Source organism: Oncorhynchus kisutch, linkage group LG8, assembly GCF_002021735.2.
Source record: "Oncorhynchus kisutch isolate 150728-3 linkage group LG8, Okis_V2, whole genome shotgun sequence".
Classification (NCBI taxonomy): domain Eukaryota; kingdom Metazoa; phylum Chordata; class Actinopteri; order Salmoniformes; family Salmonidae; genus Oncorhynchus; species Oncorhynchus kisutch.
This window is the reverse complement of record NC_034181.2, coordinates 34,133,390-34,144,780: the sequence shown is the minus strand read 5'-3', so window position 1 is coordinate 34,144,780 and position 11,391 is coordinate 34,133,390. Positions and strand designations below refer to the sequence as shown.

The following is an 11,391-nucleotide window of genomic DNA, read 5'->3' as shown; positions in this document are numbered from 1 at the left end:
CAATGTAAATTGTACTGGTATATGTATTCATCTATCCAGTGAAGTTGGGGCAGCAGTCAGTTGTGAGTGAACGTTTAATAGCCTATGTTCTATGTTCTCAGTGTATGCAGCATGGTGGAGTGACTGATTTAAACGCGTGTGACGTGAGAATGTATTCCTATGTGATCCTTTTAATGTGAGGCGATGCAAAAGAAAAAATGTCCATCCTGGATGGACAATAAAGTTGTATTATATTCTATTCCTGGCCAAGGTCTGTGTGTTTAGAAGAGTTTGGAGAAAGAGCCACAGTGCACCCTTGTGGTGTGGGATATGACAAGGGGAAAAAAGCACACAGCAATAAGAGCAGACTGAACTGACTGACAGAATGTATGATGACTGTTCTAGCGCCAGCAGGTATCAAACCATCCACACTCTGTGTGATTATATGCTCAGTTTCAATTCAAATCAGGTGGCCTACTAAACAGACGTGCTTCAGCAGTATCCTGACCATATATTTCATTCAAACACTTCCGAATCAGGCCAAAAACACAGCCATGAAATGTTTCTCAGAGAAATCCCATCTCTTTTTGGTTAATGAGGTGTGTAGCTAATATCAGCACAGTGCTGAAACGCTTCTCAGGTGAAAACAGCAGCGTGTTAAAGACCATGAACCCTCCGTAAAAGACATCAGGCAGCAGTGTAGACGATAGTAGTAGAGTGAGACGTACCGAGTTCGCTGCTGAGCGGTGGAGTGGCGGTCTCCTCTACCTCGCTGGTCATGGAGCGGGTGACGCGGCCCTTGCGCCGGCCCTGGCTGTTGGCCGTGCGTCGACCCTTGAAAGCCACCGTGGGCTCTTTGTCCTCCCCGTCCTCGCCGGAGGTGTCGTCCCTGCAGGGGGAAGAGTGTCAGTCAGTCACACCACCTTCATCACCCTCTTCCTCACTGCCTGGCCTGCACAGCACATGTGTACTGTTGAGTTTGTTAACTTAAAACCTGATAAAAAGGTTTGTCTGGGTTAAAAAAAATGCACGCACACACACACACACACACACACAAATGACTCGAGGCTCAGGAGAGCGTCGTTTTAAGTTTTGCAAGCAAAGCAATATATCCTGTCAGCGTCATGACAGGCCAGTGATTTTGTAGCCAGTGTTCTTCAATTCATCTTCCCCTCGTCCTGCATCATTTATCTTCTAGAGGCGACCTGCTCTGCTGCCTGGCCCACTAAATATAGAAGTGCCAGCTGTGTCAACCAGGGTGTTGTGGGAGTCAGGGACTCCTCAGCCCAGGTACTGGAAGCACTGCAGATGCTTAATCATGATCAAGAACACTCAGTCAGGGAGGGAAACACCTGTTCAATGTTCTTTCAATCAGTAGCACTGAACAACAACCTATCCAACCGTGACTCCATTCAGAGAGCTGCGGGGCTTAGCTACGCTAGAAGATTGGACATGATTATAGAATTCCATCCTTCAATGTTCTTCCCTGTGAAATATGTGAGTCAACATGAGGACAACACACTGCAGTGAGTGAGCTCTCCATCTGTTCCGCTGCTCTGCTCACACAGATTGCAGTGTGTTCAGAGGCATCCACTGATTCCCCCATCCTCCTCTCCTTCACGCTGGCACCGTGCCCAGGAAGACGCCAGGGCAGGGTCACTCACAGCACACTCCAAGCTCAGGAGACGAGCTGGATTATTGTAGCAACAGACAGTACGGTAATGGTGTTTCAGCCATGCCACTTTAACCCCCATCGGAAAAAGAAAGAAAATAAGGAAGGAATGTTACAAATGTGACTTTTAGTGGCCTCTTGGGAGTGAGAGAAGAAAAACAGGAAAACAGCAGTTTTGTAAAGGGGGAAAATACAGATTTTTCACTGGATGGAAATTCTGGCTGAAGGTGGAGGAGTAACTAGTCAGGGGTGAAAAAAGCTCCATCTGATGATTACCTTTCCAGATCTAGTCAGGGCAGATCTAACTCCCACTCCATTTCCAATGAACTGACCTGGACCAATTCAGACGTGATTTAGTGCAGGGGTGTGAACTGAATATACTTTAAAATGACTAAAACCACATCTAAACGGTGTAGAAATGATAATGGCCCTACATTTATACAGTTTCTTGACTGTGTCCAACTCGACCGAAATGAAAGCTAGACAGTCAGGGAGCATCGAAAATGTTCTAAACGATGGACGGAGAACTATTTTCTGCTAATTTCAACAGCAAGTAAATATAACACATTTCTGTGTGGCCCTTCAGACCTCGTTGAAGAACGGATGCGGCCCCCGGGGAAAAATACGTTTGACACCCCTAAATTTAGAGAGAGACCGAATGCAAGCAGACTCACTTCATTACATCCTCCTTGTCTTCCCCCTCAGTCTTCTCCTCATCCTTCTCTCCCTCCTTCTCTTTCTCTTTCTCCTTCTCCTTCTCCTTCTCCCTCTCCTTCTCCTTCTCCTCCTTCTCCTTCTCCTTCTCCTCCTGGCTGCTGCGGTTCACCTGCAGTTGTTGTTGCTGCTGTTGGCCATGCTGTTGGGGTGGAATACAAGGCAACACACTTGTCACAAACATGATCCCTGGTGACTTGCAAATATGTAAGCACATGTAAAACATGTATAAGAACCTATATAGAAACACACAAACAGATACATGAGCCATGAAGTAGTGTTGAGGTCATTCTGCCATGCATGCCAGTACATACACCACAAAAACAGCCCATATGCCTTCATCTGGCACCCAGCACCACTTCCTCTTCCACTTCCTGTCTGGGCTCAGGGTGAGGGTTCATATCATGAAAGAAATGCTGCAGACTGCCAAAGTCTGGCCACTAACACTGGTATAACTGGTGGTAACTACACTTATTCATGCATTGGAAAGCACAGTTCCCGAAGTATATGGGAGGTGTGCTGTGTGTTAATGGGTTAATGAAAGCACTAAGTAAATGGATTTCTAGCTGAAGCCTATTCAATCCCTCTCATGTCTACTCTAATAACAGAGGCATTACATCCAGCTCTGGACAAGGAAACACAAAAAGACGGAGAGCAGGCTACGTTAAAATGGACCATTCTCACAGAGATAGCATAACTCCATTTGAACCATGTCACCAGATTTAATGTTTCCCCTCTCAAAGATGAACGCAACGCAAAAAACAACAAATAAAAAGCCATAATTCAATAACAGCACTGAGTGACCCACTAGTGGATGAACATGGTCAGAGTTTTGTCTCCCTCTTAGGACCTGGAGACTATAAACAGCAGCCTAATCATCTCCATAGACTATCACGATCTCCATTTGTTCTCTCTTAGCTCGGTGTCATGCACCTAAAACAGATCGAAAAACCAAAAACACAGCCATTTACAGGAGTCTTAAATGAGTCAGACTCAGGCAGCCTGCTATCTATGGTCTGTTTTGCAACAGAAGAGAACAGAGTCAATAAGGCTGGACATTCATTAGCTTTTGTGTTGTTATTGGTACGTATTGTCGTGTGCTCCCTCTTCTCTTGTACTCACTAACATTACCCTGTGGAGATGATTCTCTGCTCCCCCCCCCTCTCTCTTCTCTTGTACTCACTAACATTACCCTGTGGAGACGATTCTCTGCTCCCCCCTCCCTCTTCTCTTGTACTCACTAACATTACCCTGTGGAGATGATTCTCTGCTCCCCCCCCCCTCCCTCTTCTCTTGTACTCACTAACATTACCCTGTGGAGATGATTCTCTGCTCCCCCCCCCTCCCTCTTCTCTTGTACTCACTAACATTACCCTGTGGAGACGATTCTCTGCTCCCCCCCCCTCTCTCTTCTCTTGTACTCACTAACATTACCCTGTGGAGACGATTCTCTGCTCCCCCCCCCTCCCTCTTCTCTTGTACTCACTAACATTACCCTGTGGAGACGATTCTCTGCTCCCCCCCCCTCTCTCTTCTCTTGTACTCACTAACATTACCCTGTGGAGACGATTCTCTGCTCTCCCCCCCCTCCCTCTTCTCTTGTACTCACTAACATTACCCTGTGGAGATGATTCTCTGCCCCCCCCCCCCCCTCCCTCTTATCTTGTACTCACTAACATTACCCTGTGGAGACTATTCTCTGCTCCCCCCCCCCACTCCCTCTTCTCTTGTACTCACTAACATTACCCTGTGGAGACGATTCTCTGCTCCCCCCTCCCTCTTCTCTTGTACTCACTAACATTACCCTGTGGAGACGATTCTCTGCTCCCCCCCCCCTCCCTCTTCTATTGTACTCACTAACATTACCCTGTGGAGACGATTCTCTGCTCACCCCCTCCCTCTTCTCTTGTACTCACTAACATTACCCTGTGGAGACGATTCTCTGCTCCCCCCCCCCTCCCCCTCTCTCTTCTCTTGTACTCACTAACATTACCCTGTGGAGACAATTCTCTGCTCCCCCCCCCTCCCTCTTCTCTTGTACTCACTAACATTACCCTGTGGAGACGATTCTCTGCTCCCCCCCCCCCCCCCCTCCCCCTCTCTCTTCTCTTGTACTCACTAACATTACCCTGTGGAGACGATTCTCTGCTCCCCCCTCCCTCTTCTCTTGTAATCACTAACATTACCCTGTGGAGACGATTCTCTGCTCCCCCCCCCCTCCCTCTTCTCTTGTACTCACTAACATTACCCTGTGGAGACGCTTCTCTGCTCTCCCCCCCCTCCCTCCTCTCTTGTACTCACTAACGTTACCCTGTGGAGACGATTCTCTGCTCTCCCCCCCCCTCCCTCCTCTCTTGTACTCACTAACATTACCCTGTGGAGACGTTTCTCTGCTCCCCCCCCCCCCTCCCTCTTCTCTTGTACTCACTAACATTACCCTGTGGAGACGTTTCTCTGCTCCCCCCCCCCCCCCCTCCCTCTTCTCTTGTACTCACTAACATTACCCTGTGGAGACGTTTCTCTGCTCCCCCCCCCCCCCTCCCTCTTCTCTTGTACTCACTAACATTACCCTGTGGAGACGTTTCTCTGCTCCCCCCCCCTCCCTCTTCTCTTGTACTCACTAACATTACCCTGTGGAGACGATTCTCTGCTCTCCCCCCCCCTCCCTCTTCTCTTGTACTCACTAACATTACCCTGTGGAGACTATTCTCTGCTTCCCCCACCCCCACTCCCTCTTCTCTTGTACTCACTAACATTACCCTGTAGAGACTATTCTCTGCTCTCCCCCTCCCTCTTCTCTTGTACTCACTAACGTTACCCTGTGGAGACGATTCTCTGCTCCCCCCCCTCCTCTCTCCTTCTACAAATCTCTCACTCGCTGACTCCCTCTCTCCCCTTCTGTACCTCTCCCCTCTCACACGCTCCTGTGTCTCCCTTTCTCTCCCTGTGTTATTAGCGTTAGGAGCCCGTGGTGTTTGTGCACTGAGCTGAGCGTTGGCTAGCTAGGTAATAATCTGAGGTGTCTCTGGGAGAGTTTAGGAAGAGACACTGCCAACCGGCTGACGCCCACAGGAAAGGTCACTGGCTAATTACTGGACCATTTCATTAGCGCCCACCACACTGCAACGATGCTGGAGTTTAACTGCCTAACACCTGGTCTGGGCCTAAGTGATAACTGGGAGATCATTAGCAATGAAAACAACCTGTGAAATAAAAGTCACGTGGATAGACACATTAGTGCTGACACGAAGGGCGGGGGCACAACGGCAGGTGTCACATTCAAGTTCAAGTTGTATTAGTCGTCTGTACGGAATCCACATGGTACACATCGTCCAACTAAAGGCTTACTTGCAGGTTCCTTCTCGACAATGCAACAATAAGAAATAAGAAAAGATCAAGTAAAGTAAATGGCTCAGTAGAATAGAATAAACATTTTAGCATAAGTATAATACAGGAAGGCACAATTTATAGTCCAACATTTACACTTGTATTGGGGAATATGGGGATAGGGGGCAAGTGTATAAACTGATTAGTATAATAAGAGTCTGGTAGCAGCAGTTGTGATGTGTGTGTAGCATGAATGTATGTGTGTGTATGTCTGTGCGTGTGTAGCATGAATGTGTGTGTGTGTATGTCTGTGTGTGTGTAGCATGAATGTGTGTGTGTGTATGTGTGTGTGTATGTCTGTGTGTGTAGCATGAATGTGTGTGTCTGTGTGGGTGTAGCATGAATGTATGTGTGTGTGTGTAGCATGAATGTGTGTCTGTGTGTGTGTATGTCTGTGTGTATGTCTGTCTGTGTAGTATGAATGTGTGTGTCTGTGTGGGTGTAGCATGAATGTGTGTCTGTGTGTGTGTAGCATGAGTAATTGCTAAGGTGCACAGTGGGCCAACATGATTGGTGTGCTGCTTGCATGACGACCTATCCTCTACTGATCCCACTACTCACAGAGTCCCATGGCTGTTTTACCTCTCCATGCAAATGGTACTCAACCCAGTCTTCTTATATTTTCTAATATTTCGTAATATCCAATTGCGATCCAATTATGATCTTGTCTCATCGCTGTAACTCCCCCATCGGCCTAGGGAGAGGCGAAGGCCGAGTCATGCGTCCTCCGAAACACAACCTGCCAAACCACGCTCTTTAACGCCCGCCCGCTTAACCTGGAAGCCAGCCGCATCAATGTGTCGGAGGAAACACTGTTCAACTGACGACCGTGCTGGCACCCGGCCTGCCACAAGGAGTCGCTAGAGCGCAATGAGCCAAGTAAAGCCCCCCTGGCCAAACCATCCCCTAACCAGGACGACATTCGGCCAATTGTGCCGGGACACAGACTGGGATTGAACCCGGGTCTGTAGTGGCGTCTCACTCCATGCACAATGGAGTGAGGCATCGTCACCGTCGACCGCAGCGCCACCGTCGACCGCAACGCCACCTTCGACCGCAGCGCCACCTTCGACCGCAGCGCCACTCGGGAGGCCCCATAACCCAGTGTTCAACTGACAACAGTATTTCACCTTGAGAATGCCTGAAGTGGTTTGATTAGGTTCCGTAAGGTTCTAGGTACAGTACCTGGCTCCTGCCACGGCGCCGATAGTTCCTGCGCACAATGTTCTTGTAGTTCTCGTTCTTTTTGGTCAGGTAGTAGAAGAGGACACTCTCTGCCACCGTCTGAAACAAAACAACATTACTAGGACCTCATCTCCCAAGCAGGATGACAATACAAGACTACTCAGGTGTCAGAACTTGGGGTCTACCATTGTGCATGGAGTGAGGGGGGGGGGGGGGGGGATCTTCCCAAATGTACCTTTCTCTCCAGGAAAGAAGCAATCAGGCCAAAGTTTTTTGGGTGCTGGATGAACCTGTGAGCACAAAGCAGACAGATACATTCTCAACACTTTCTATCAAATGAATTATCTACAGGCACTCTGCCTTGTGATATGCAGGTAAATTGTGGAGAATGACGTATGTGTAGTTTGCCTGATGGGAGAAGACGCTCCCATCAGCGATGACTTCAGTCACACATCCATCTCTCCAGAGATATTTCACTCTCTATTATTCATCTATAGCATGCTCTCATCCACACTAACCTCCAGCTCCTTCACCATACTACTATCAGTGTATCCTACCTGACATTACTTTATATCCCAATAGGAAAACATAGCCAGTACTGAGCATAGCTTACATCTCTCCCAGCTCTCTCTTACTGAGTGTTGAGGCTGAGAGGGGAAGATACTTCACTGTGCAGTCTGCAGCAGCAGGCATCACATCCACAACTCTCTCTCTCTCTCTGCACCGGGGCAGCATTCACAGTCTCTGATCTCAGTCTGTGGTTTACGTTTGTCTGGTTGATATATCCTCTCATTTCTCACAAAGAGGGAAGATTCACTTCCTCAAAAACTCCCGGACCTTTGGATAGGTCACAGACATTTCTATTCCAAATCTCAGTCTGACCAAACCACCATGCATGCCACTTCTCACTGCTCTCAGAAACACAAAACAACACTTTGTCTACTACTGCACAGCACACAGTTCTGCCATTCTATGAAGTGTATTTCTACATCTGAGTGAGTGACTTACTTCTCACGGAAGGTGGCCTTCTCCTGCTCGCTCCACATGTTCATGACCTGCCGGTCCTTGTACACCTTCATGGGGTCGTCCATCAGGCCGTTCATGTTGATGAACTTGATACGTTGCTGCTCTGCGTCAAATAGCATGGGAGGGATGACCGCCAGCTGACGCATTTGCTTCTCGGTGTTCTGACACAAACACGCACCCGCACACACACGTGTAAATACACACACACACACACACACACACACACACACAATCAGACAAACAGACAAAATGTCTTGGGGTGAGTAGGCTGTTAGTGTACACCAAAGCAGAGCTTTCCAAACACAGCACACAGAGGCAACGGTGGTGACACAGGCACAACAGTCGTGTTGTGTTAAGTGTGTAAGAGGTCATGCGATTTAGAGGAAGTTTGAGGTCAGGGAGGAGGAGGGGAAGAGGGCGATGCTGCATGCCTAGGGTGAGCAGTCAGTGCTTATCCAGGTCTGGGCTGAACTTACAGATAAATACTGCCTCTGTACTGTACTCAGTGTGATGACTAGCCCTGTTATTCACAAGCCAGCTCTGCTTGTCCTGTGGAACACTCACAGCAGGGAACCTGTGGCTGACATCTCTCCCCCTTTCATCCTGAGCATGCCTTTCAGAGGGGATGGAGGAATGAGGGTGACTGGGGTAGAGAGGAAGTGACATCTCTAACCACTGTGCAGAGTTCAAACTCATTGGTTGTGCAAGTGGCAGAGCTAGAGCCTCTTTACTCTGTGTGTGGTGTGTGTGGTGTGTGTGTGTGCATCTACACTGTCTTCAGCAAGTATTCATACCCCTTGACTTAATCCACATTTTGTTGTGTTACAGCCTGAATTCAGAATTCTTCTGACTCATCTACACACATTACCCTATAATGATAAAGTGAAAACATGTTTTTTTGAAAATGAAATACAGAAATATATCCCATGAGTATTTACACCCCTGAGTCAATACTTGTTAGTATCACCTTAGGCAGGGATTACAACTGAGTCTTTCTGGGTAAGTGTCGTAGAGCTTTGCCCATCTGGATTGTATATTTGGCCTTGTGTTTTAGGTTATTGTACTGCTAAAAAGGTGAATGTCTCCCAGTGACTGAACCAGGTTTTCTATGATTTTGCCTATGCTTAGCTCTATTCCATTTATTTGTATCCTAAAAAAACTCCCCAGTCTTGCTAATGGCAAGAATCTACATAACATGATGCAGCCACCACCATGCTTAAAATTATGAAGAGTGGTACTCAGTGATGTGTTGGATTTGTCTCCAACATAACGATTTGGATTCAGGACAAAGTTAACTTCTTTGCCACATTTTTTGCAGCTTTACTTTAGTGTCTTATTGCAAACAGGATGCATGCTTTGAAATATGTTTTATTCTGTAAAGGCTTCCGTCATTTATGTTAGCATTGTGGAGTAACTAAAATGTTGTTGATCCATCCTCAGGTTTCTCCTATCACAGCCATTGAACTTTAACTGTTTTAAAGTCCCAGTTGGCCTCACGGTAAAATCCTTTAGCGGTTTCCATCCTCCCCGGCAACTGAGTTCGTAAGGACGTCTGTGACTTTGTAGTGACTGGATGTATTGATACACCGTCTGAAGCAAAATTAATAACTTCACCATTCTCAAAGGGATAAGACATTTTAGCAATTTGTATAAATAAAAATCGAAAAATACATTACCCCTCTGACATTATGGGATATTGTGTCTAGGCCAGCGTCACAAAAATCTCAATTTAATCAACTTTAAATTTGGGCTGTAACAACAAAATGTGTAAAAAGTCAAGGGGTGTGAATACTTTCTGAAGGCTCTGTATCTGTCTGGATCACACATCAAGTTCAATTGTATTAGTCACATGCGCCGAATACAACAGTAGACTGTAGACCTTACAGTGAAACGCTTACTTACAAGCCCCTAAGCAACAATGCAGTTTTTAAAAAATGAATAAGAATAAGAAATAAAAGGAACAAGTAATTAAAGAGCAGCAGGAAAATAACAATAGCGAGACTATATACAGGGGGTACCGGTACAGAGACAATGTACAGGGGAACTGGTTAGTTGAGGTAATTGTGGTAATATGTACATGTAGGTAGTTATTAAGGTGACTACACGTAGATGATAACAGAGAGTAGCAGCAGCATAGAAGGGGGGGGGGGGGCAATGCAAATAGACTGGGTAGATATTTGATTAGGTGTTCAGGAGTCTTATGGTTTGGGGGTAGAAGCTGTTTAGAAGCCTCTTGGACCTAGACTTGGCGCTCCGGTACCGCCTGCCATCCTACAGCAGAGAGAACAGTCTATGACTAGGGTGGCTGGAGTCTGACAATTTTTAGGGCATTCCTCTGACACTGCCTGGTATAGAGGTCCTAGTTGGCAAGTGATGTACTGGGCGATACGCACTACCATCTGTAGTGCCTTGCGGGCGGAGGCCGAGCAGATGCCATACCAGGTAGTGATGCACCCAGTCAGGATGCTCTCGATGGTACAGCTGTTGAACCTTTTGAGGATCTGGGGACCCATGCCAAATATTTTCAGTCTCTTGAGGGAGAATATGTTTTGTCATGCCCTCTTCACGACTGTCTTGGTGTGCTTGGACCATGTTAGTTTGTTGGTGATGTGGACACCAAGGAACAAGAAGCTCTCAACCTGCTCCACTACAGCTCCGTTGATAAGAATGGGGGTGTGGTCGGTCCTCTTTTTCCTGTAGTCCACAATCACCTCCTTTGTCTTGATCACGTTGAGGGAGAGGTTGTTGTCCTGGCACCACGCGGTCAGGTGTCTGACCTCCTCCCTATAGGCTGTCTCGTCATTGTCAGTGATCAGGCCTACCATTGTTGTGTCGTCGGCAAACAATGATGGTGTTGGAGTCGTGCCTGGCCGTGCAGTCATGAGTGAACAGGGAGTACAGGAGGGGACTGAGCACGCACCCCAGAGGGGTCCCTGTGTTGAGGATCAGCATGGCGGATGTGTTGTTACCTACCCTTACCACTACTCCTCAATGCCATCGGAAGAATCCCTGAACATATTCCAGACTGTGCTAGCAAAACAGCCCTGTAGCTTAGCATCTGCTTCATCTGACCACTATTTTATTGCCCGATTTTAAATTGAGCTTGTAAGCAGGAATCAGGAGGATAGAAGTATGGTCAGATTTGCCAAATGGAGGGTGAGGGCGAGCTTTATACACGTCTCTGTGTGTGGAGTAAAGGTGGTCTAGAGTTTTTCCCCTCTGGTTGCACATTTAACATGCTGATAGAAATTTGGTAGAACGGATGTAGGTTTCCCTGCATTAAAGTCCCCAGCCACTAGGAGCGCGGCCTCTGGATTAACATTTTCCTGTTTGCTTATGGCGCTATAATAAAAAACACATTCGGTCAGGAGCATGTAAGCCATCTTCTCCGGGCCATGATACTAAAAAGGCCACATCACATGCTTCGC

The 11,391-nt window shown here is 47.3% G+C and overlaps 1 protein-coding gene across 1 annotated transcript in view; it reads right to left on the bottom strand.

The window, feature by feature from the left end:
* LOC109895822 (nuclear receptor corepressor 2) overlaps positions 1–11,391 on the bottom strand; it is a 125,384-nt gene that overhangs the window by 33,666 nt on the left and 80,327 nt on the right. The window contains exons 12-16 of the mRNA XM_031829429.1: positions 7,946–8,124; positions 7,173–7,227; positions 6,938–7,036; positions 2,326–2,507; positions 708–868 (exon numbers count right to left, since the gene is read on the bottom strand). Of these exons, the coding sequence (XP_031685289.1) occupies positions 708–868; positions 2,326–2,507; positions 6,938–7,036; positions 7,173–7,227; positions 7,946–8,124 (676 nt within the window). The remainder of the gene's footprint in view (positions 1–707; positions 869–2,325; positions 2,508–6,937; positions 7,037–7,172; positions 7,228–7,945; positions 8,125–11,391) is intronic.